Below are 24,628 nucleotides of genomic sequence, written 5' to 3'. Positions count from 1 at the left end.
AGAAAGTAGTTATCTTGTAGAAAAAATAATTGATCCTACCCCTTTGTCATAATGGATGTTGGACTTAATCATGTGTTTTAAATCCCTGTAGAGCTTCTGTGACAGCCTTAAACCAGCAGGGACAATTAGCCCCCTGGAGTGGATCTGTAACTACTGGGCTTCTTTTCCTTTCATCTGCTCCTTTTCTGCCTTTTTTTTTTTTTTTTTTTTTCCCCTACATAGGCCTATCCAGATTATTTTCCATGTTCTAGTGTAAGTTTTTGGTGCATTTACTTGAATGTGTTCATGGTCCTATGTGTAAAAGAACTGGGACTATTAGTATACACTGGGGGTGAAGCATCTTTTGTGCTAGACACAAGCCAGTTTGCTTTCTCTTTGGGAATTGATGTATATCTCCCCTAGTTATATTTTTTAGAATAGTAAAGCTGGCTTTGCCAGTATTTAAGAATTGATTACTGTTAGCTTTATTGCTAACTTTGCATGTCAAATGGATAATCTTAATCACTGAATTGTAAATTGAAGCAAAGATTTAATTTTCATAAATGTAACAGATTGGTCAATTGTGAGTCTGTTTAGAAATTTTTCTATCATTTGTGATGTTGTGATGTCTAGAGAAAAAAATTGATTTTTTTTTCTTTAAATGAAAACAGAGCAATATAGCTGCGAATATGGATCTGGCAGATTCTTTATCCTTTGTGGCCTCGGAGGAATTATTAGCTGTGGCACAACACACACAGCATTGGTTCCCCTAGATCTGGTTAAATGCAGAATGCAGGTTGGTTTGGCATGTAGGACTCCAGTCCATCCTTGATGCATGACTATGAGAGTGGCGAGTATGGGCCTCTACTAACAAGCTGTGTGCAAATCCTAATTGGCCAGAAGGTAAGTGGCTCTTTAGTAACATGAGTTTTTCTATTAAAAAGCATGGTGTGTCTTGTTTCTGCTGCAGAATACAGTTGTGAATATGGCTCCATGAAGTTTTATGCACTCTGTGGCCTTGGTGGGGTCTTAAGTTGTGGCCTGACACACACTGCTGTTGTACCCCTCGACTTAGTGAAATGCAGAATGCAGGTTTGTACTTAGTTGACTCTGTGAAAGCTTTGGGATTTATAGCAAGATTTTAATACCATAAAATGCTTTAAAAGCAAGCAAGAAAAAAAGCAAAAAGAAATTCTGCTGTTAATTTGGATGTTCATGACTTAACTTTTTCAAATTCAAGGTGAACTTTGTCAAAAGAATTATTTTTCTTACTTGGTCTTAAAAAATTTTGCCTTCACTGAGGTGTTTGAAACCTTCCCAGGTCCTTTTTAAGGAAAAATTTTGGGAGGTGCCTTCTCTTTTTTACCTGATCCTTTTGCCACTTTTCTCAAAACAGTTAAAATGAATTTTCAATCATTTGGGTCCTTTTTCTTATCCCTAACCCTAGTTTACCAACTTCTATATTATCTATCTTGTTTTAACTGTATTTGGAGTGTTACTTGGGTAGTCTCAGTTTTATTATATGGGATTTCTGGATATATTTCCTAATTAAAAGGTTGTCTTTTATTTGTACATAGGATTTTTGTGCTTAATTTAAGAATCAAGTGATCGAGTGTTAAAAATTAAAGTAATAAAGTTATTAAAAATTTATTTATCCCAAACAGGATTAGAAGTCCACTTACCAGTAAGAGAGAGAGAGAGAGAGAGAGAGAAAGGTGAAGTATTAGGAGTAAGAGGAAGGTGAAGTATTCTAGCACTAAAAGTAGAAGTGAGATAAGATATTTGTAATAGATAATTGTAGAGATTATCTGAAGGAATATGAACAATTCTTTTCAGTGACATACTGATCTGTGTTTTGTGGCGTGTTTAATAATTGGAGCACATTCATTTAAAAAATTAAACCTTTTTTGCTCATTAATTTTGAGTTTACAATATTCTCAGCAGCTGAACTTTAACTGCTGTGTTCAAAATTGTTTGCATTTTTGCTGGCATGTGTTTAAAAATACATTAACATTTTGATTTGTATTATCAAAAAGTTTTCTTTGATAACCCTATGTTATATAAATCATAGGGATATATATGTTATAAATATACATTTTGATTTTTAGTCAGAGTTAAAAAATGTTTACACTTAAATATTTTATGACTAAGTATCATAGTGAATTAACTCAGTGCTGCATTATCCTTTGTAGTAATAACTAAATTAGAAAAAGACAGCATGTCCTTATTTTAGTGAGCTACTAGTAAAAATAAGTTTCCTTCAGAAGTGTTAGTATTTTGTGATTGAAGTTGGAGGTTTTTGGAGATGTTAAATCAATCTATTTTGTGGCTTTTTTAAGGTGGACCCGCAGAAATACAAGGGCATCTTTAATGGTTTCTCCATCACGCTTAGAGAAGATGGTGTTCGTGGTCTGGCTAAAGGATGGGCTCCAACGTTCATTGGCTACTCTATGCAGGGACTCTGCAAATTTGGTTTTTATGAAGTTTTCAAAGTCTTGTATAGCAACATTCTTGGTGAGGTAAATAATTTTAACTTTAAACATTCATGGAACCGTTGTAATTTTTACAAAATCAGAAACTAAAATTTAAAGATGTAATTTTGCCCAAGGCCATAAACCTGGTTAATGATGAAATCCAAAGTTATTGTTCTTACACCATATTGCTTCTTCAATAAACTTGTCCCTTTGGCCTGGATAACCAGAAGAAACCTATGCCGTAATATAAGATGTCAGAGCGGGGCAGCTAGGTGGCTCGGTGGATAAAGAGCACCAGCCTTGAAGTCAGGAGGACCCGAGTTCAAATCCAGTCTCAGACACTTAACACTCCTTAGCTGTGGGACCCTGGGCAAGTCACTTAGCCCCATTTGCCTCAACAACAAAAAAAGTCATTGCATCGTGATGTCTTACATGTCAGAAGTGTAATTATGAATGTAGCTCTCCCTGTGCTTGTTTTCAGAATGATAACTTTAGAGTTGTTATTAAAACAAGTGAGACAGAAAGTCAAAAGATGGATTCTCTTGAACTTAATTTCTCATTTTGGTGTTTCAGGAAAATACTTACCTCTGGCGTACATCCCTGTATTTAGCTGCCTCAGCCAGTGCTGAATTCTTTGCTGATATTGCCCTGGCTCCTATGGAAGCTGCCAAGGTCAGAATTCAGACCCAGCCAGGTTATGCCAACACCCTGAGGGAGGCTGCTCCTAAAATGTTTAAAGAAGAAGGCCTTTTTGCGTAAGTGATTGGTCTAAAAGTGGAATCTGTTTGTTTTATCCTTTCAATGATTTTCTGTATCTTGGGCACATAAAATATAGTGGTTCCCCAAAGCTCTATATTGGGCCAATAGTTAACTACATTGACTACTAACAAGTGGTTCTAATGGAGTTTGTAATTCAGCAGTTTACATCAGCCTTTGGGATTGAAAGACTTAGCCCCAAGTCTCAGTTTCAAATTGGAGGCCACTTGGAAGAAGCAGTAGCAGTGGAAAACTCAAGTCCCTTTGTTTCTGAGCTCTCTGGTCTGCTTATTTATAAAAGGAAGCCAGAATACACTCCATGCCTCAGAGACTTATTGGGAATAATGCTTTTATAAACTAGTAAAGAAATTAAGTGATGTTATTTGCATTAATTTATGCACAATGCCTGCCCACATAGTAGGCACCTAATGCTTGTTGATGCCTTATGTTCTCAAACTCTTTAACTGCTTTTAAAGTTTAAATTGTTAATTTTTAGATCTATTTTGTTGGATACTTGGACCAGTCTGAGTTGTCATTTTTGGTGGCTCATCCAGTTTTTGTGTATGAATATGTATATATTTGAAATCAAATCAGAAGCGTTTATTTTAGGTCAGGTGAGTAGCCAACATGCTTCCTTAGATCCACCTTTGTGGATGCCAACTCTTGTTCTGAGTTCTGCTTGCTAACGTTTGTTTCCTGTAGTTCCAGTCAAGAGGCATCCAGCAACTTTACCGGTTGTACTGTCAAAGGTGCTTGAGTCATTGGCATGTGAGATCAATATACCTGCATATTAGTCATACGTTCTGATAGAAATGGCAGCCTGTCATTTTTTAACTATCAGGACTTGACTGGTATGCGGACAGACTTGTCGAAATAAAACTTGATTTTTAAAATGTAGTTTTCTGTTCCACTAACTATTTGGGACTTAACAGATTCTACAAGGGCGTTGCTCCTTTGTGGATGAGACAGATCCCATACACCATGATGAAGTTTGCTTGCTTTGAGCGCACCGTCGAAGCCCTGTACAAGTACGTTGTTCCGAAGCCCCGGAGTGAGTGCTCGAAAGGAGAGCAGCTGGTGGTGACATTCGTGGCAGGTTACATAGGTAAGCGCTTATGAATCTTTGACAAGGCAAAGATAGGCAGCTTCTTAGTTATCAGATCTCAGAGTCATTGGCCAAGTTTAATTTTTCCAAACAATATTCTTTTCGTGTTCTGACTGAGGCAACTGGTTTAAAAGTCACCTTTATTACTTTGTGTGACTTTGGGGTAAGCTAGGTAGGTCACCTTGCTTCTCAGGTGAAGGCAGTTAGGCCAGCTCACTGTCATTCCTTCTCCTTTTTCCTGATGATCCCTCAGGAATAAATGTTTTTTTTAAAATTGTCTTTGAGTGTTTGTCAAATTCTTGAAATTCATCGACACAGGTATCACTCTTGTGATTGGGAATTGTGATTTGGGCTCATTAATCTCTGTGGAGAAATTACAAATCAGCAGCTGTCCCTTTCCAATATACAAAGCATAGAGAGCTTCATGCTGCAATGTTGGCCAGGTGACCCCAATCCCTGGCAGAGTTGGTAACTGTCTTCTTCTTCCAGCTGGTGTCTTCTGTGCCATCGTCTCTCACCCTGCTGACTCTGTGGTGTCTGTGCTGAACAAGGAGAAGGGCAGCTCAGCGTCACAAGTCCTCCAAAGGCTTGGATTCAAAGGTAGAATTTTATCTCTTAGACAGAACTCCTCCACGGGATTGAATTTCCCCCTCCATTTCAATGTACTTTGTGTGTCGTTTTCATTAGGTGTATGGAAAGGGCTCTTTGCCCGTATCATCATGATTGGTACCCTGACTGCACTACAGTGGTTCATCTATGACTCCGTGAAAGTCTACTTCAGACTTCCCCGTCCTCCTCCACCTGAAATGCCAGAGTCTCTGAAGAAGAAGCTTGGGTTGACACAGTAGATGAATGAATCAAGACTAACTATGGACTGAATCTGTTTGCTGACCAGTGTTGAGCAAATATAAGAGAAACTTTTATATATTTGACTGTGTAGACTGTCTATTCCTGATGTAATTATCAGTTGTGCCCTTGCCTGAACCAAGGGTCTCAAAATGTAATTGTTGCAATAAACCAACTATTCGTGAGTCTTGCCTTTTGGGGATCTGATTTTTACTTTTATTTGAAATGCCATTTAACTTGTATTTTTTTTTTTAATATTCTCAATTGTTATTGACAGCAATAGGATTGCATATGAAACCCCACATTGATCTTAGAAAGCTTGGATTTCTTACATATTAGTTTCAAAGTTATCCTCCTTATCTGTCTCCTGTTAAACATTTTTTAAATGCTCCAGTCTTTGTTTTGCATTTTATTCTTATCCCTAAGATAAGATTGGGGGAAAAAATAAACCCTCCTAAAAAGCAGCCAAGAAAACATCTATTCATTGCCATGTCAGAAAATGTACACGTATTCTCTTCCACCTTTTTGATAGGCCCTGGAGAGCATATTTCATTCCCAATCTGATCATTGTGGATCAGATCCTTAAATTTTTTCACCACATCAAACATTTTTGTTCACTATTCTGTGCATTAATTTCTAAAAGTTTCTGAATTCTAATCCCTTTTGTCATTTTTTTGTTGTTGTTCTTTAGGCAATTGGGGTTAAGTGACTTGCCTGGAGTCACACAGCTAGGAAGTGTTAAGTGTTTGAGGCCAGAATTGAACTTGGGTCTAATTGACTTCAAGTCTAGCTACCCCCTTTTGTCATTTCTCGTGCAATGTTTTAATTGTATTTAGATTTGTTCAAGCATACCCCTAGTTGTTGGAGTTATGTTTCTAGTTATTTCCTAACAGAATTGTTAGAATTTTTGTGCATACAAGTCCTTTTTCCTTCTATGTCAAAATACCCAAAATTTTTGGGTATTCCTGGATCAGAAGGTGTAGATGGACTGTTAAATGAAGAACTGCTTCCCAGGATGACCAGTTCATAGCTTCATCAATAATATATCTCCTCCATTACTGTAATTTTCCTTTTCAGTTTTGCCTCTTTGTAACCTCATTTGGACTTAAAGTGACTTTACCCAGAGTCACATAGCTAGTAAGTGAGATCAGATTAGAATAGATTAGGAAGAAGTCTTCCAGATTCCAGGTCCAGAGCTCTAGCCACTGGACCACCTGACTGCCCATCAATTCATATTAAGCTTCTGCAACTTTGTTTTAATAGTTTCCTAGAGACATGAACAATTTTCATATGAAATCAAAGCCACTTATAATTTTAAAATCTAAATCCCTGTTCATTGGAGAAACTAAAAACAACTTGAGGTACTACCTCACACCTCAGATTGGTTAAGGTGACAAGAAAAAGTGATAAATGTAGAGGGAATTTGGGAAAACTGGGACAATGCATTGTTGGTGGAGTTGTGAAATGATCCAACCATTCTAGAAAGCAATTTGGAAGTATGCCCAAAGGGCTATAAAACTGCATACCCTTTGACCCAACAGTGCCATTACTGGATCTGTGTCCCAAGGAAATCATAAAGGAAAGAAACGACCCACAAGTGCAAAATGTTGCAGCCCTTTTTGCAGTAGGAAGGACACTAGACACTGAGTGCTTGTCCAGCAATTCTGTTCCAATTAGAGAATGGCTGAATAAGTTATGGTATATGATGGTAATGGAATATTGTTTCAAAAAAAAATGAACAACCTGGAAAGATTTACATGAACTAATGCTGAGCAAAAGAAGCAGAACCAGAAATACATTGTAAAATAACAGCAACAATGTGCGATAATCAAATATGAAAGACTTGGTTCTTAGTGTTTGTGATTCAAAGCAATCCCAATAGACTGGACAGAAAATGCCATCTGCATCCAGAAAAAGATCTAAGACTGAATGTAAACACATGCTACGTCCACTTTTTTTTTTTTTTTTTAATCCTATGGTTTTTACTTTTTGCTCTGATTTTTCTCTCCCAACGTGATTTATAAAGCAATGTATATTAAAAATAAACAATACAATAAAATAAAGTTGCCTAAAACCCTGACAATTGGTGAATTTGCCACTTAAAACCCATGTATTTTGTAATGATAATTATTCCTCATTGGAAGCAAGACCAAGGGCTTGCATCTTTCTGCTTGTCCTTTTTCATCCTGAAAGGAGAGTGAACAAATCGGTTTTCGCTAGGTTAAACTGCAGGTCCCAAGAACATTTGATTTATAATCCTGATTTTTAGCATGGTTTTTGGCAGTCCTGTTTTTGTGGAACTTGTGAAAGAATGTATGATTTAATGTTACCTAAAGGAGTCAAATTTGACCTGTTGGTACCTGTGAGCACAGAAATAATTGCTATCCTGTATAAAGGCCCAGGAAGAAGGCATAAACCCAAAGAAGTCATGTTCTTAACTAGATGAATCAGAGTTAGTCAATATGGGTAATTCTGCTGTATTGGGATTATATAATGGTTATTACTGATTTGAGTTTATTGGCTTATGACATATGGTAACATTTAACTCGGAGGCAGAAGTCACATTGTGGGAGGAAATCTGAATATATTGCCAAGAGAACATTTTGACTCCTTGGCCTTGCTATTTATGCCAGTGACTTTAGGCAAGTTATTTTTCCATCTATAAACATGAAATTTTTAGTACCACATGATTTCTGATACTTCAGAAATCTTTCAGGCTCTTAACTCAATTTAGAATAAAATAGGGTCAAAATAAATCACCTTTACAAATAAGAATTCATTAGATAGCTCGAATGGGTATTACTAAAACATCCTTAGTTTCTAGCTTTTTTCCCTTTAAGCTTACTCTACTGATGAGGATTCTGGTTGGTTTTGAAGGTTAAAATAAAGGTAGTCCTTTAAAAAATTATTTTTAGCCTCCATATAAAATACTTTTGAGGTTTGTAGGATTCTTAATTTTAAATTATGCCTTGTTAGCATTTTAACCTAGTTACAAAAACATACTTAGAATTTAAATAGTATTGTTTGAGATGATCATATGTAGTGTTTGAGCCGTTGTTTGTAAAAACTTTACATGGCAATCTCCATAGTAATTTGAAAATTCTTGAAGAAATCTACTATTTTTGCTAACTGGTTATTCTAACACTTTGTTGTGTCCCCCTGTTTATGAGCCCATTTGGAGTTTTCTTGGCAAAGATTTTAAAATGGTTTACTATTTTCTTTTTCAGATCATTTTACAGATGAGGAAACAGACATAAGGTGAAACATCTTGACAACAGCTAGTAAAAGACTGAGGCTAGATTTGAATTCACGAATAAGTATTCCCAATTCTCAGTCCAGGGCATCATGTAGCTGTCTTTTCTAATTTACTGGGTAGTGTCATAATGGATAATTAGTAAAAACTAGGTTCAAGTACCAGTTTTGGCAATGGAAAATCAGTCTTTCAGTTATCTAAGTAAGTCTTAAGACTACAAGTTACAGAGTAGATACTTTCCTGCCTGAAAGTTCCCAAGGAAATAACAGATTTGTTTCAAAGAAAAAGCTTTGTTACTATGATTTAAGTGATGCACTTAAGATTTTTTACCCTTACTCAGTAGTATTTAAAAGACTATAAAATTTGCACAACACAAGTCTTTTGGGACTACATCTGAAGAAACTTGGTATGTGACAGTGATGATTTTAGATTTGATTTTTCAGTGCAGATTTAGGCAGTAAACACTTGTTGAGAACATGGCATATGGGGCCAAATGGGAATCAGCATGTGATACATGATTCTGTTTTAGGGACCTTTCAAAATCAACATTCCACATCTCAAGAGTTAGATGATTTCACTAAGGTAGAAATTCGGTTCCTACCTTAGCAGTTTTTTTTTTTTTTTTGGTGGAACCCCTCCAGGCCGTTCCAGATCCCTGGCAGGGGAAAAGCAATAAATAGTATCAGCAAGTTATGTAAGTTGTTTGGCATGTTGCTGTAATGAGACTGATTTACCTCTTTTGAAGGCAAGAACTATGTCACTCTTCTTTGTATACCAAGTACCTGGCCCATAAATGCTTTTTGATTGATTATACTTGTGCAGTTTATGTTTTTGGACATCTGAAGTCTTATTAGTCTTTTTATCTGAAACAAAGTAGGGACAATTGAGAAGTAAAGAAAAAGGTTTCCGATCAACCAAGATAAATACCCCTACATCAAAGTTTATAGTTAAGGTGCCCAGCTGCATTGATGTATTTGTAGTCTAATGTAATGTTCGGACTAGCTTTCTGGAGGTCCTCCAGATGGGCCTTGGCCTCAGCAGGATAGACACCATGAGAATGGACGAGAATAGAGTCCAGTCTTTATTGTCTCCTTCACAGTCTGTGTCTGTCATAGCCTGACCTGGTCTGTCTGACCCAGTCTGTCTGACCCAATCTCCTCCAGCACTCCGCCAGTCTACCAGTCTGAGTCAGTCTCCGTCTGAGTCTGACTTTGCCCCCAGTTTGAATACCCTATTACAATTATATCATTATAGTATACTGAGTACAAGCCAATCTAGAGTGATTATATCATTATATTATACTAGATATATGTGAACTAGAGAACCATTATCTCATCAATTCCACTGAGATAACACTTTGTTTCAAGTACACTTCTCCAGAGTTCATGCTCTCTACAATCTAAGATTTAGAAAATTGCAGGAGCCCAGTTTTCATGGCCATTATAAATGGCTCAAATGGGGAGAGGGTTGGCCATCTCTTATGAGTGCATAACATCTACCACCAGAGCGGGTCGGCCAGTCTGGCTGGGGTAGCAAGGCGCTTAGAGTGGGGATGGGAGATAGATGTACAACAAATCAAATAATAAATCATAACTTCATGGCCTCCACATTCAATTATAAAACCCCTCTATGGGGTCACAAATCATAATTTAAGAAGCTGGAACCTAGACAATTACTCCATCCCATTCAAAGTCATTGGTAACGAGACATTTCTCAAGTGAGAGCTCATCTTGATTGTTCAATAGGTGTGAAAATAGCCTCCACATTCGGTTCAAAAGGATGTCTGTTTGCATTGGCTGAAGGACTTGAACATATTCATATGATGTTTGTAGCAGCCCTTTTTGTAGTGGCTAGAAACTGGAAACTGAGTGGATGCCCATCAGTTGGAGAATGGCTGAATAAATTGTGGTATATGAATATTATGGAATATTATTGTTCTGTAAGAAATGACCAACAGGATGATTTCAGAAAGGCCTGGAGAGACTTACACGAACTGATGCTGAGTGAAATGAGCAGGACCAGGAGATCATTATATACTTCAACAACAATACTACATGATGACCAGTTCCGATGGACCTGGCCATCCTCAGCAAGGAGATCAATCAAATCATTTCCAATGGAGCAGTAATGAACTGAACCAGCTATGCCCAGAGAAAGAACTCTGGGAGATGACTAAGAACCATTACATTGAATTCCCAATCCCTATATTTATGCCCACCTGCATTTTTGATTTCCTTCACAAGCTAATTGTACAATATTTCAGAGTCTGATTCTTTTTGTACAGCAAAGTAACATTTTGGTCATGTATACTTATTGTGTATCTAATTTATATTTTAATATATTTAACATCTACTGGTCATCCTGCCATCTGGGGGAGGGGGTGGGGGGTAAGAGGTGAAAAATTGGAACAAGAGGTTTGGCAATTGTTAATGCTGTAAAGTTACCCATACATATAACCTGTAAATAAAAGGCTATTAAAAAAAAAAAAAAAGACAATCACATTACTAAGAAAGCAGCAAAAAAAACTACACTATTGCTTATCCTGAGGACTTTTAGGAGCTGTGTTATCCCTTTAATAAATCTCTTCCTCTGGACTCTGTATGTACTTGTGGGAGAGTATCACAGACCTTTGGGGGATGTTTGTCCTAACTGTTCTTTATTCTATTACTTTATTATTACTCTATTATTTTAATCACTTTCGAAAAACCAAGTCTGTCTGTTTGACATTGATATTAATGGATAATAATCATAGTGGGAAGTACACTGGTGGAGAATCACAAGCTGTGCCTAGAATCCATCAGTTTTCTCTGGAACTTTTGAGGAGATAATTTATCAGTGCAAATCGGGACATTGGTTTAAAGGCCCTCTGAGTCTACATATGCTATGATCTTTTATATAATCTCTATTTTTTCCAATTCGAGTTTTAGGCATTCTCTGATCTCATAATGCTATGTCCTAGGCATCTAATGCATTGTCTCTTCCTCTTGACTTCTCAGAATGCATTTCTTTGTCAGGGCTTATTTATTTAGTTCTTTCTAGAAACTTTCCAATATCCCTCAAATTATTCATGTGCTTTCCCTTTTCAAATGACCTTCTGATCATTGCATACCCGCCATATTCCCTAGTAGCATGTGTGGTCCTTGGGATGAGGACCTGAGTGGAGTTTCTTTCTTTTTTTGTCTTTGAACCTCCAAAATCAAAGTTTCCCAAGTGCTTAATAAATTTTTGTGGAATTTATAACAATTCAGAATGACTGTTTCCTGAAAGAGTTCCAGATGATGAAACTTTTATTTGAGGAAATGTGTCTTACACTTATTGACTGAAGGGAAGGGAAGTATGTTTGTTTAGTCCGTATTTAGTTTCTTTTTAAATATAAGAAAGGAATTAATGGAAGGAATGAATGACTGATATGAAAAATTTAGAGAAACAAGAAGTTTTGCATGAATTAATGCAGTAGAAAAAAACAGATCCTAATTATACAATGATGACAATATAAAGTCAACAGTAAAGATTAAGAAAACTCTGGTCAACCCACTGTTTAGTTTTAGTACCATTCTCCCAAAGTTTAAGGACATACTATCCCTTATTATTAAAAACTGATTAACTGTTTGAAGAGAAATAATTTTGTGGATGGGTTGCTCTTTGAATGTTTGCTAGAAAATGTCCAGATCATCAATAAATTTAGAAAAATACAAGAAAATCAGGATTTTACAAAGTATGACTACCATAGGCAAGAAATTGTAAAAAGCACTTATCCTTCTTGCTTAGTATGTCTAGCTCATAGCCTCCTTTAGAAGCCACTTTACCTTTCTTTATCTTCAATAGCTCTCCCATCCACTGAGGTTTTCCCATTTTGTTTTTTTGCAATATCTCCCTTGATCTACATTCTTCTAGTCCATTATATTTCTATTGCTTCTCTTATCTTCCCAAGTTTCTAATAAAAGTTTTTTTATATTTAGCCTTTACTTCCTCATTATTCTTTTATCTTTTGATATGTGATGGCCATCCCCCCAGCATTTACACTGAAACTACTTTTTCAAAGAGGAGTCATTTCATTGCAAACTGCCTTAATTATTTTTGACCAGAAGTCCTGAATTCTCTATATGATGGAAAACTCTTAATAAATATCTTGCTGAAATCCAGGTCCATGTCTACAAAATTTCCCAGATTTGTATTCTAGCAATCCTGCCATGACTTTTCCTCTTTCCTTTCTAATTATAATCATTATCTGAGAGACCAAGAAAAACAATGCAATCTTTAAAAAATTCTCTACCTTTTTTTAAAATTAAGTTTTATTTTATTTTTGAACAAAGAATTGCCTTCTTTTCTTCCAATCAGGAAGGCCAGAAAAACAAAACTCATTACAAACAGGTACAGTCAAGCAAAACAAATTCCCACATATAACAATGAGATCTGAAGCATTCATAAACCAAAAACTTTTGGACATAGCTTGAATCTGACATATTATGCATGCCTCAAGTAGGATGGCACAAAAATGACAAATTATATTTCACATTGTTTTAAACATAATCCCAAAACTTCTTGAAAAGGATTCAATAAATTTTTCAAAATGCATTCAAATGCTTCAATTACATTTTTACTGTCATTCAAATGAGGAGCCAATGCACGGTAACTCCTGCTGGAGATTTAGAAATGATCAGGAAATCAGGTGTGATCCTTGCCGTACTAGACTGAGATGCCTCTTATGGAGCTGAACATACTCTCCATTTCCTTGTTGAGAAGACAAAGAATTTCTAACTGGGGTTGAGGGAGAGTTGTCAAAAATGTTTGACTTCAAGTCAGTGAGGTACTTCATCCACATGTATGTTTAAGGACTTTAAGGTAAGGAGACTTGGACCTGCCTGTCTCTTTTGTGACTTTTTTTGGTGACACTCTCACAGCAAAGGGATAGAAGCAAGAAGGGAGATGGTATCTTTCACCCTTTTCCTGCCCTGATGAGTCTAATCTATTCCTAGATCAGAAGATAAGTTGATTTTTTTTTTTAAAGATTAAAAGGGGCTGTGACACTATCATTCACATCATCTTTTCTTCTGGATAGTCAGTGTGGGGCAGGGGAAAGGGCATGCTCAAGGACATCTGAGTTTAAATTCAAGCTCCAAAACTGACAAGTTGTGTGATCGTGGGCAAATCACTTCATTTATCTGAGCCTCAATTTCCTCATTTGCACTCTTAATTCATAGGATGGGGGGGGGGGAGGGAAATGTTTTGCCAACCTTAAAAGAACTCTATTGGTGTGAGTTCTTGCTATTTTAAAAAATGGTGATGGTCCCATTTAAGACACAAGGAATCAGTCTTTAGTTGGATGTCTTTCTGATTTTGAAGACCTGGGATTCCCTGGTGAGTAAATTCCCTGGGGTTGCAGGGAAGCCATTTTTGTGATTCTTCAAGTATGAATAAAAATTGTACAACTAAAGAGCTAACCTGATAATGATGAGTGATTATTTCTATCTATTTGTGTCTACAGTCCTCACAGATTCTGAGGTGCCATTCACAGCAAAGACCCAATAGGTGATTATGGAATCAAACCCTCTAATGGGATGTACAAGCTTCCCTCACAATGATCCTGGGAGGCAGGTAAGGCAAGTATTTTCCCCCTTCCTCCCAAATGGAGGTTGAAGTGACTTACCCAGTCACATAACACAGCTTGTCAATATGAGAATTAAGGTGTGACCCCAAGATCTGACCTCTAAGATCTTACAACTCATTCTACTCTATGGCAATTTTTCTCCAGGACATAATTCTTACAGAATTCCAGAAATGGAGGTTTGGCTTTTAAGTCAGCAGACACTCTTTCTGGTAGTAGTCCACTCTGAGGATTAAATAAGTCCAGTTTTATAGACCAGTCTACGGAACTAAGTTTTCACAACCACAACCACATAATTTCACAATCAGCAGAGTATTTCAATCAAGATATCTAAATCTTGAGTCTTTAATAGAAGGCAAAAACATGTTGTACCTTATTACACACACGAATAAATAATATTTTTGTGATAGTTTTCAACATGAAAATTGTCATGATCACCCACTTTCATTCCTTGTATTTATATCTTCTGTATAGCTATCTATGTACATCTCTAAATCAACTGGATTGTCAAGTTCTCTGAGGAACTGTTAATTGATTGATAATCTGAAAATGAATCCTGGTTATGATTAGCTAGTTATACGTAACAAATGTATAAAAAGCTATGGCTCTGAGAACTGAGTGAAACATTGGGTCTGAAGGGGGCAGATCATGTAACAAAGCTGGCAATGGGGAGACTCGTACCAGAGACTGAATTCTGTCAGAAGTCACTAAAGTCTCCCAATAACATTTTGACATCTGTATAGAAACATGAGAGTACATGCTTACTTGCTGAAAAACTGAAGTACTCAACTGTTACACAAGCTCACTAAAAACACCTTTATTTTACGACACATTTTTTCAAATACACGAAAATTTAAAAGCTTCCAAAATTTTAAGTATTAAATTTAAATTCCATTTTTTAAAATCAGTTTGCAATATGATGTTCCATTTTGGGTTTTTTTTTTTTCCAATTTAGGCAACTTAGTCAAAAAACCCAACTAATTCAGATATTCTTAACCAGGGTTATATGAATTATTATTATTATTTTTTAAATTTTGGTATAGTTGGTTTCCTTTGCAGTCTTATGTACTTTATGCATTTAAAAACATGACACAAAACAGGTTAAAAATCCCTGGATTAATTTATATCTGAAATTTTGGTTATTTCCTCTTTTACATCCTTAATCTCAGTTTGAACTATAGTTAAATTAGATATTTTTTCATTTAAGAAAGCAATTTCTTTTTCTCTTTGTAGTAAGTCAGCAACTAATCTCCCAATTCGTAAGGTTAAATCATTTATCATTGGTTCCAAACGGGAAAAATCCTTTTTGAGGTTATAAACCTTAGGCTTTAAATCATTAGCAAAATTCACTGTCTTCAGAATTTTAGCCCTGTCACTTTCTAAGTTTAAAAGTCTATCTGAATGCTTGGTGAAATCACTTTTCAGTTCAGAAAGCATCTTCCTAGCAACCTGAATTCTTTCTGAATTTTCAGATGCTAAACTCCTTAGTTTTGCTGTTCTGTCAATGCTACTGGAAAGAAGATCACCTATGTTTTTGATTGTATTTTGTTCTGCTTTTTCTAATTTGCTTTCCAGGTCTTGTACAGATTCTGTTAATGAAGTTACATCAGTTACTAACCCTGAAATACGCCTTATATCGGTTTTGACAGCTGTAATCTTGAGGGAAACCTCTTTTGCCAGGAAACTTGTACTCTGGTCTGTGTTTGTAACTGCTTGATAAAGAGCTGTCATGTTGTTGTTCAACTTATCCCTTTTCTCAGTTATCCTGTTGGACCAAGTTTTCAAGTTATAAACATCTTCCTGAAGACGTTTTAGATGAGCAATGATCTGAAAATCCTTCAACTGTTTTATCATAGCTTCAGACTTCTGACACTATAGGAAAATAAAATACAACAAGGATTACAAATGATAAACCCAACATTTGAACTCAATTTAAAGCTATTAGTATTAATTTTTTTCTGCAGCTTTTTCCTTTGCCAACCTGGAAACTGATAGAAGAATACATAAATTAAAAACCTTTAAGAGTAGATGGATTTATTATAGGAAGCTGTCCTTTTCTCCATGACAGCTGCAATAAACTATGAGAATAAGAAAATTCAAAGAAACTTACATGAATATTAATTCTTGATTGTCTTTGAATTATGAATGCTTACTGACTGAATACTTGAAAGAAACTGCAATAAATACATGAATTTGTCAAAACACATTAGGCACTGAATTCTACGAAGTACCAATATAGTAGTTTCTATTCTGGACTCTTTTCAGATACAGAAAAGAAAGTATTAGTTCACTTAAATAACAATTCCCAGCCTTTTTCTCTCTCTTTAGGAGTCAATTACTTTAAAAGATTAAAACATATAAAAGTTTCAAATATCCAAACTCAAAAGAAGGCCACTAGTTTATGGCTAGATAGTAGTAAAAAAGATGTCTTCTAATGACTAGAAAGGAAAGAAAGAAATCTCTATCTGGTATTATGACGGATTAAGGAGTAAGATGGCCAAAGAGAGTTCTCCAACACAAACCTATGGGAATTTACATTAATTTGTTTAGAATAAAGCATTTAGTACGTGCCTACTTTGTTACAAAATCCTTGCTCTCAAGGAGCTCACACTCTAAGGGAAACAACACATACTAAAAGTATCTTCTGCAAGTTAAATGTTGTGGATTTGGTGGTAAAGCAGATAGCAATGTTTCTTTTTGAATTATCAATTTCAATGATCGAGCCAAAGAATCAATACATATGCTTCAGTTTTCCATCATGTTATCTGACATTGAACTTGTGTGACATTAAGCCATAATTTTTCTTGGCAAGCCAAATGTTTCTCCTTGCTCTAATTAAAAAAAAAAATTCTGTGCAATTTCTGCCAGTGTAAATAAAAAGACTACAGATTGGTAGTTCCTTGAAATTCTAAAAGTTAAAACTGAATTAATAAAATAAACTAAAATTGTGAGACATGTCTTATTTATTCAGTCATCTATTCATTCAGCCTACATTTATTCTAAGAATTCTATTATTTTATTTTCAATTCTAAATTCTTTCACTATATCTTCACCCCTCCCCTTTTCTTCTGTACCTCCTAGCCTCCCATATTCCAAAAGCAAGAAAAACAAAACCTGTTACAAACGCGCAAGGTCAAGTAAAACAAATTCCCATATTAGCCATGTGTCAAAACAAAAACAAAAACAAAAACAAAAAAACCTCAAAACTTCCATCTGTACTCTGAATATATAAGCTGTCTGGGAACCAAGAGCTTGTTTTATCATGAGTCCTCTGGAATTGAGCATCTTGTCCACAACAGAATCCCTGGTATATAAAAGATTGTTTACCTTGAGAACTACTGAATGGGCCAAAAAAATTATAATCATTGTTGCATCTCCCAGAGTGGATTTGCAAATACAGCAGAACTCATTCAACTGAATGATCTTGATGAGTTTAATTTGTCACCACAAATCTATCAGGCTCAATGAACTGTGGGCAACCTCGAAGGGTAAGTCTCTGCTACTCAGAGAATCACATAATTCTTACTTAGAAAGGATGTTAGCAATGGCCTAATCCAATTCCTTCTGTGGATAAGAAGTAGAACTCTGAAAAGGTTAGATAACTTGTTTAAAGTCATGCAGTTTGTAAATGGCTCAGCCTGGACCCAGGTCTTCTAACTCCTGACGTAAAGATTTTTCCACAACAGCAGCAGAGTGGCTGCTGCTACTGCCAATATTTACCAGTGTGTATAAGCTGACCACTGAATTTCTAAGATCAGTTATTTCCACTCGTTGAAAAGTGTCAAGAGGGATAAATATTACAGTTGTATGATTTGCTTTGCTTCAGGTGCTCAGCATCACAATAGAATAATGGGTGGTTAGGGAAAATTATGAGATTGTTGATAAACTGGTTAAATTTCTGTAAAAATCAAGTTTAAGCTTTCTATATAAGGCTGATATAGGTAGAGGTGTTTCTCTGCACAGGTAGTGCTAAAACCTCACCTATCCATTCTGATACAATCTTGAAAATAGGTGGCAAGGAAGCATTCCAGACTAGCACTGCTTTAGTTTTTCATTTATTTTTATCTAGTGCATTTCTGAATTTGGACATATGCCTTCAAATGCAAGTACGTTCTTGCCATCTGATTGGGGCCTCTTCTTTAGCAGATTATTGCAGGAACTGGCTCCCTCTGATGTTCTGTTAATATATCTGAATCCTAAAAGGCTTTATTCAGAAGCTAGAGAATTTTGGGAAGGAAGGATGCTCTCTGATGCTGCTGTGTGGAGTCTGTTCTCACACAGAGAGATTAGCTGCTGGGTTTACAAAGTACATAATCAAATAATAAATCGGCAAATGTAAAAGTGTTAAGGTAGATTGAGAGGGAAGTATTTCACTTTGCTTCAATGTGAAGGCACAAAGGTAGAAGTAAATAAGATGGTAGGATGGTGTAAAGCAGAGGTGTCAAACTTGCTACCTGCAAAACTCCAGAAATGTCTGCACTAGATCAAAATGTAATTGGGATGTGTTTAATAACATAAAAATGCAACATAACATAAATAATGCTAATGTGATTTTCTAAATCAATGATTTCTAAATAAATTTGATACCTTTGTGTGAATAGATTGTGAATCTACAACCTTGGCATTTACTTCCCAGGTCATCTCTGATGAGTCAACAACCTCAAGGTCTCCTTTTCATCACAAGTTAGAACAGACCATTTCTAAAGATTAGGGAACTTGAACAGAATTTATCATCTTTCTAGCTTTACTACTTCTATTGAGAGGATCGTCATTATCTAGTTATCAAGTCCACATCTAGGAGTCATTCTGAAATTTCCACTCTCCCTAACCCTCTATAGCCAATTAATTCCCAAGTCTCATCGATCCTGTTTCCACAATGTGTCTTGCTTCTGTTTCCTTCTCTCCAGTGCCAAATCTGTTCATTTTAAGTCCTTAAACTCTTGGCTGAACTATTGTAAAATTTCATAATAGGTCTGTTTCCACTTAGCTATCAAAAATAATTTTCAAAGAAAATGTCTATGTAAAATGATCTCCAATGCCTTTATCAGTGTAAAATAGTCACCCTAAAATTTAAAGATTGACTAGAGCCCAGTTTTCCAAACTTATCTCATGACTCTGCTTTAATGGATTTTATATTTCTCCAGCCCAAACCTTACATGTCATCTCCCATCATCATGCCTTTGTATGGTCTATCCCAGAAGTCTGGAATGCACTCCCTCATCTCTGCTTCTTGGTAGTTTAAACTTCTTCTCAGGTTCAGCTCTTTCTCTTAGAGGAAACCTTTCCTGATCATTTTCAGTTGTGTTTTCTCCATTCTCATTTTATTTGTTTACATGTATATCCCAGTAAAACATCCATCAGTATTTTTTTGGTTTTGCTTCTTTAGTGCTTGGCTAACCCTAAATGCATGCCTTGCATATAGAATGAACTTTATTAACATTTGTTGACTTTAATTCACTTCTTTCTATCTCTGATCAATTATGACTAGAGATGCTGGCCTAAAATAAAATGTTCAGGACGTATGTAATTAGCATCATGGGATAGAAAGAAATATCAAGTGGGAATCAGAAGACTGAGATTTTAAGTTGTGGCATTGATAATTTGCCATGTTATCTTAGAAGAGTCATTTCTCCTTTAAACGTCAATTTCTTGATTTGAAATATGAAAGGGCTAGATGATGCCTTTCAAGGTCTTTCCTAAATCTAACACATGTGGGTTATGTAAAATGCTTCATTTTTTGAGGGGGGTTGGGCATGCTTTTTTTATCCAAGGTTCCATAATCTGCCTGTAATGCAAACAGACATAAAGTTTCATTTTATTGTTCAATTTTGTATCAAGCCTTGATCAGAATTGTGGATTCAATTACGAGTTTATTGTTATAAATCAGGGGACTATTAAGCTTAAATTTTAATGCCATTAACCCTAAATTTGTTTACAGTTTTCTTTGGAGTGATGAAATATCTAATAAGACCACCTAATCAGCTATATTAATCATTAGATAAAAGTCTACATTTGGAAAATTTATAGTAAGAATATTTAGAAGTGTTTTTTTTTTTTTTAACTTTATTTAGCAAAAGACCTTTCCTTTCTATTCTCTTTTGTGTGATTTATTTTGTGGTAAAGAAGATGAAAACAAACAAACAAACCAGGGTGAATGGAAATCTTTTATGAGCTTTTAAAGTGAATACAGAATTCCTTACTATCTAACTTGACTATTTCCAGTACCCACAGTTCCATCGGTATGAGTACCACCCAAATAAATGCAGATGATAAATCCTCTGTAACTTAGTGTTCAGGAGCTGCTGTGGCTGAAAATATTCTCCACCTGATAGCCACTTTCTGACAATAAGGCACTACAAATTTTGCTGGGATCTTCCTTGTTCGAGATATGGGTACTTTTTTGCTAGGCCTTTTCCATCTTCTAAGGATCCATCAGAGTTTTGCCTTCTGCTCACCCAGCAATCAAAAATACCTTGATTGATTTTTATATCACTATGCACCATGAGACATCAGGGTAAAAGTCTAATGGAAGCACTGTAGGTGAAAGGATTTTTTAAAAGTAAATCTTGAAATATGTGAATTATTTTCTTAAAGGGAAGATAAATAATATAATTCCATATTTGTTATAGTATGTTGAGATTTCAATAGCTGAATGAAATAAATGAATGGGAAGGAGGGGAAGAATTGTGTGCATATAATGAAGACTAATGCTTTAAAAAAAAAAACAAATTTGCAAATCCTCATTGAAAGCATATACTGGGTCCCATACCCTATAAATGGTGTAGTTATTTATTGATTAAATGAATTATAATTTGATCTACTTCACAATTTATGGTGATATTGTCAAATTCCTTATTATAGTTCCTATAAAGTATGGTGGGGTTCTTTGGTTCTAAACACTGAGTAAGATTTACTTAAGTTATGTCCAAGTTTGTAACTTAAGTTGTACTACATTTGGCAACACACACAAAAATATATATAATTAAAAAGATATCCACTTGCAGAGAGATCATGTCTACTAGGAGTTTTGATTAAGTCATTAAAAGGTCTATGATGATAAATGGAGGAGGAAGAATAGGGGCTGAAAAAATGTAATGATAATCTTAGCTGATATTCTAATCTTCTAACCATTTTAAATCCAGACTGTTTCAGCTTGTATATTTTCTTATGTTAAATTTAATATGATGTAAACAAAGAACACAATTTTGTTACTATACAATTAGTATACAGAACTTTAACATTCAGAAATCAAGAAATTTAAAGATAAAATTAAATTTATGTCATAACCACTCAATCTTAAAGAGTCAGTTCATCTCAGAAGGCTTTGCAAGCGTCAATGTTAAAAAGTTACCCATGCATATGTTTTATAAATAAAAATAATAAAATAAAATACAAAACAAAACAAAACAAATAAAAAAGACTCAGTTCATCTCTCTCAGTATTTAAGACCCTGTTTTTCTGTGGCAATTCTACTTAACAAATGAAAAAAATAATTCATTTGGATAATATGAATAATACCTGGAATAATACTCTGAGGTAAAATATTTGAAAAAGGCAAAAGTAGTCTCTAAACTTTTTTTTTTTACTGTTTTTATTATTTAATATATCCCTCCCCCCCATACAATCCATGGGTTTATTTAGTTTATCTGAGTAATAAATATGATATTACTTCATTTATCTGATAAGCTCAAGCATACAGAACACAGATAAGAACCAAGATGTGAGCAAACAAGATCTGCTTAGCTAGAATGGACGACATAGTATTGTCCATGCACTAATATTCATGCAATGAACTCATGGGTGAATCCTTCAAAGCTCACCCCCTGCACTTATTTCTTCACTCTTTCTACACATACCAAGTGCATTTGTCTCATTTCCTAACCACAGAGCCTTAAGCAATGGAAGTGAGGGGTGCTGCTAGAAGTAGGCATATCGATAATAAGAAGTGATTGTTACCACTGTTGACAAGGCACCATACTCACAATGACACTGATGTGAGGGAGGCAGGAGAGGTACCCTCATTCCCATTTTACAGAAAGGGAAAGGAAATGAGGCTCAGCATTCAAGCAACTTGCCTCTTGTAGTGGGAGAGCTGGAACTCAAACCCAGTCTTCTGACTCCTAGTCTAGAGCTCTTACCACTACACCACATAATAATATACACAATGACTCAAAAATCATAGCAGTCTGTGGCTGCCTGAGGCCACAACTGTATTTCAGTCCAGTAAAATAGCTCATGCTTTTAATGACAACCTAGAGGCTCAATTATATCAACTACATTCTATTTAAGAAGGTAGAGAAATATGTCATCTGTTTTAGAAATCTAAGTGAAAATGATTATGATTTTTGGGAAGTTCTGGTGTTTAAATGGCTACATTTGGGTTATCTGGAAGATATGTGAATGAGATGCCCTTGTTCTGCAATCATGCTGCACAAGTGAGGCATTCTTCCCATGTACCAAAATAACTACAAAACATGTTATAAATGTATGAGATAACACACTTCCACTTAACATGAATTGGCCAGATTTACTGTTCGCCAATCCCTTTATTTTCTAGATCATATTCTAAAATTCCCTTTTCCCTAATACTTGAAGATGCTATGAACTCCTGAACTTTGCCTTTTAGAAAATGTAGTTCATTCTGCATTTTCAGCATGCTGTTATCATACTGCATTCCTTCAAGGGCTTTCTGCATATCCATAATATCTGACACTGCTTTCAGCATACCATCTTCCATATTAAACATCTTCATGGTCAAATCTTCCATTTTCTTTTCTGTTCCTATCAGATCTTGGGAGACCTTCAGAACTGAGTGAACAGCACTTTCAAGGGCTGGTAAATGGGTCTTACATTCTTCCACTTTAGGCTCATAGTCCGTAAGCTTATTGCTCAGATCTATTTCTCTAGCAAAGAGACTCCTCTGTTCCTCTTCTAATTTTTCAACTGCTTTTGTATCAGACACTAGTTGCTCTTCCACTTGTAAAAGATCATCTTCTTCTTGCCTCTTGATGGTTCTGATATTTCTCATTGTGCTATCTTCCAAATCTTTGAGCCTTTCAGTAAGCAATTTGATGCCTTGTTCAGCCAGGTTAATTTGGCTAGTAACATGAGAATGCATACGTTTGGCTTCAGATTTTAAACCACCAGTATGAGCATTCATGTCATCTAGGTTTCTTTTCCAGGAATCTGTAACATTCTTAAATTTCATATTAACAGTCTGCATCCTTTGCATGAGCAACTGCTCACTGTTCTTAATGTCATTGATGGTGGTATGGAGACTGGACACTTCCTGCTCAAATTGGGTCATCAAAGATATGGCTGATGTAGTTTCCTGCAGGACACTTTCAGTAGACTCAAGCTGCATTTATAACACAAAACAATTCCCAGTCTACTTAATAGCAGTTAATGGTGGAGAAACACACACATTAACAATCAGGAACATAAGAGATGTACAAAGTTCAAGTTTTGAAGATACTCTAAAATATAAGCACATCAGTCTCAGAACACTGAGACTCACAAAGATGTATTAATTTAGTAATTGTTTAATTTTATGAATTCTGTCAAAATTAACAAATTATATTCCAATGTAGAAAAACATATACCTGCACCCTTCTTGAGATCTTAGAGACATATTGTAGTAAATGATATTAAAAGAGAATTTCAACTTAATTCCTTTTTATCTTTTTTTTGGGGGGGGGGTATAAAAGTGATTTAGGTAAGTTGTATAGTTTCCTTGGATACCTCTAACTTTCATATTGGGTATTCATTTGGATAAAAACTTTTTTTTTTCATAAAAACATTTTTCTTTGTAGTTTTTCAAACTTCTTAAAGAGAAATTACCTGAAAGTTATATTTTGTAGAAATTACAAACAAATGCAAAAATGAATATAGAAAGTTAGTGAGATTGAAAGCCCCTATAATTTTTGGTCTAGATCTGGGATTTTGTTGGTGTAGGGACAGTTGCAAATTCCCCCTTGCTCTTCAATTTAATTCTTAGAAGAGTTGTGTGGGAGTGTTAAGAGTTTAAATGGCCGCCTGTGACCAGTATGTACCTATTTCCTGAGTCTGAGTCCAGCTTTTAATCAACTATACTGAGGTGATGCTCTCTCTCAGATTCTTTAATACTTACCTAATAATAAAGTATTCTTATATTTAAATTCTGACATGCCTCTGGGTACACTGGTAAACCTCCTCATAGATTGATAATTTTTAGTACCTAGAATTTACGGGTCAAAGAGGTAGCTTTTATTAACAGATAGCTTCGGGACATACAGAATTTATTTCTCATACACAAAGAGATGGTATAGGAGATAACCAGCCCTGTGCTAACCTAGATTTCATTAATGAAGCCTGCAGTGGATCATGGCCTCTCTCCTGGTGTCTCCAATTGTTTAAGGCTACCCTTTGATCAAAGGCATGGTGTGAGTCATTGCTTTAAGATTTCTCTCATGGAGGTCACCCATTTTCATAATTTAGAATATTACCTTTACAGCTAATTCCCAAATCTTCAAATTCTCTCATCAGGATCTCTCTAATTAGATGCTGGATAGTTCTGTTTGAATATTCTGACATCATCTCAAGTCTTAACATGCTGAAAACCAACATCAGTC

The 24,628-nt window shown here is 35.5% G+C and overlaps 2 protein-coding genes and 1 non-coding gene across 6 annotated transcripts in view; 2 read left to right on the top strand and 1 right to left on the bottom strand.

Moving 5' to 3' along the window:
* Positions 1–244: 244 nt before the first annotated feature.
* On the top strand, positions 245–5,351 carry SLC25A3 (solute carrier family 25 member 3). Of its 2 annotated transcripts, none has more exons than XM_031941134.1 (6): positions 245–775; positions 2,319–2,498; positions 3,027–3,208; positions 4,142–4,314; positions 4,804–4,914; positions 5,002–5,351. In XM_031941134.1, the coding sequence occupies exons 1-6, from the start codon at positions 641–643 to the stop codon at positions 5,160–5,162; spliced, it is 942 nt and encodes a 313-aa protein (XP_031796994.1). In that variant the 5' UTR covers positions 245–640; the 3' UTR covers positions 5,163–5,351. The 2 variants fall into 2 exon arrangements, with proteins under 2 accessions (XP_031796994.1, XP_031796993.1); XM_031941133.1 differs by having other exon boundaries at positions 734–1,071.
* LOC111721053 lies at positions 3,834–4,073 on the top strand. Its single transcript, XR_002770424.1, has one exon. It is a non-coding gene; the product is annotated as a small nucleolar RNA SNORA53 (small nucleolar RNA).
* Positions 5,352–13,397: 8,046 nt separating the features above from the next.
* IKBIP (IKBKB interacting protein) overlaps positions 13,398–24,628 on the bottom strand; it is a 31,593-nt gene continuing 20,362 nt past the window's right edge. For 2 of the 3 annotated variants that reach the window (XM_031938537.1, XM_031938538.1), the window contains one exon: positions 21,613–23,376. In XM_031938537.1, coding sequence (XP_031794397.1) covers positions 22,546–23,376 — 831 coding nt within the window. In that variant the 3' untranslated portion in view covers positions 21,613–22,545. Of the gene's footprint in view, positions 15,891–21,612; positions 23,377–24,628 lie in introns of those variants that run through there. The other variant, XM_031938539.1, reaches the window with a different exon arrangement.

The sequence above is a fragment of the Sarcophilus harrisii genome, chromosome 5 (assembly GCF_902635505.1).
Source record: "Sarcophilus harrisii chromosome 5, mSarHar1.11, whole genome shotgun sequence".
NCBI lineage: Eukaryota > Metazoa > Chordata > Mammalia > Dasyuromorphia > Dasyuridae > Sarcophilus > Sarcophilus harrisii.
The sequence above is the reverse complement of the archived record's forward strand: the minus strand, read 5'-3'. Positions and strand labels throughout refer to the sequence as shown.

Excerpts from the sequence above, each read along its gene's own strand:
- SLC25A3 (XM_031941133.1), top strand. The coding sequence starts at position 925 with ATGGTGTGTCTTGTTTCTGCTGCAGAATACAGTTGTGAATATGGCTCC. Across the intron at positions 1,072-2,318 it reads TAGTGAAATGCAGAATGCAG|GTGGACCCGCAGAAATACAA; the intron begins GTTTGTACTTAG and ends GGCTTTTTTAAG. Across the intron at positions 2,499-3,026 it reads ATAGCAACATTCTTGGTGAG|GAAAATACTTACCTCTGGCG; the intron begins GTAAATAATTTT and ends TTGGTGTTTCAG.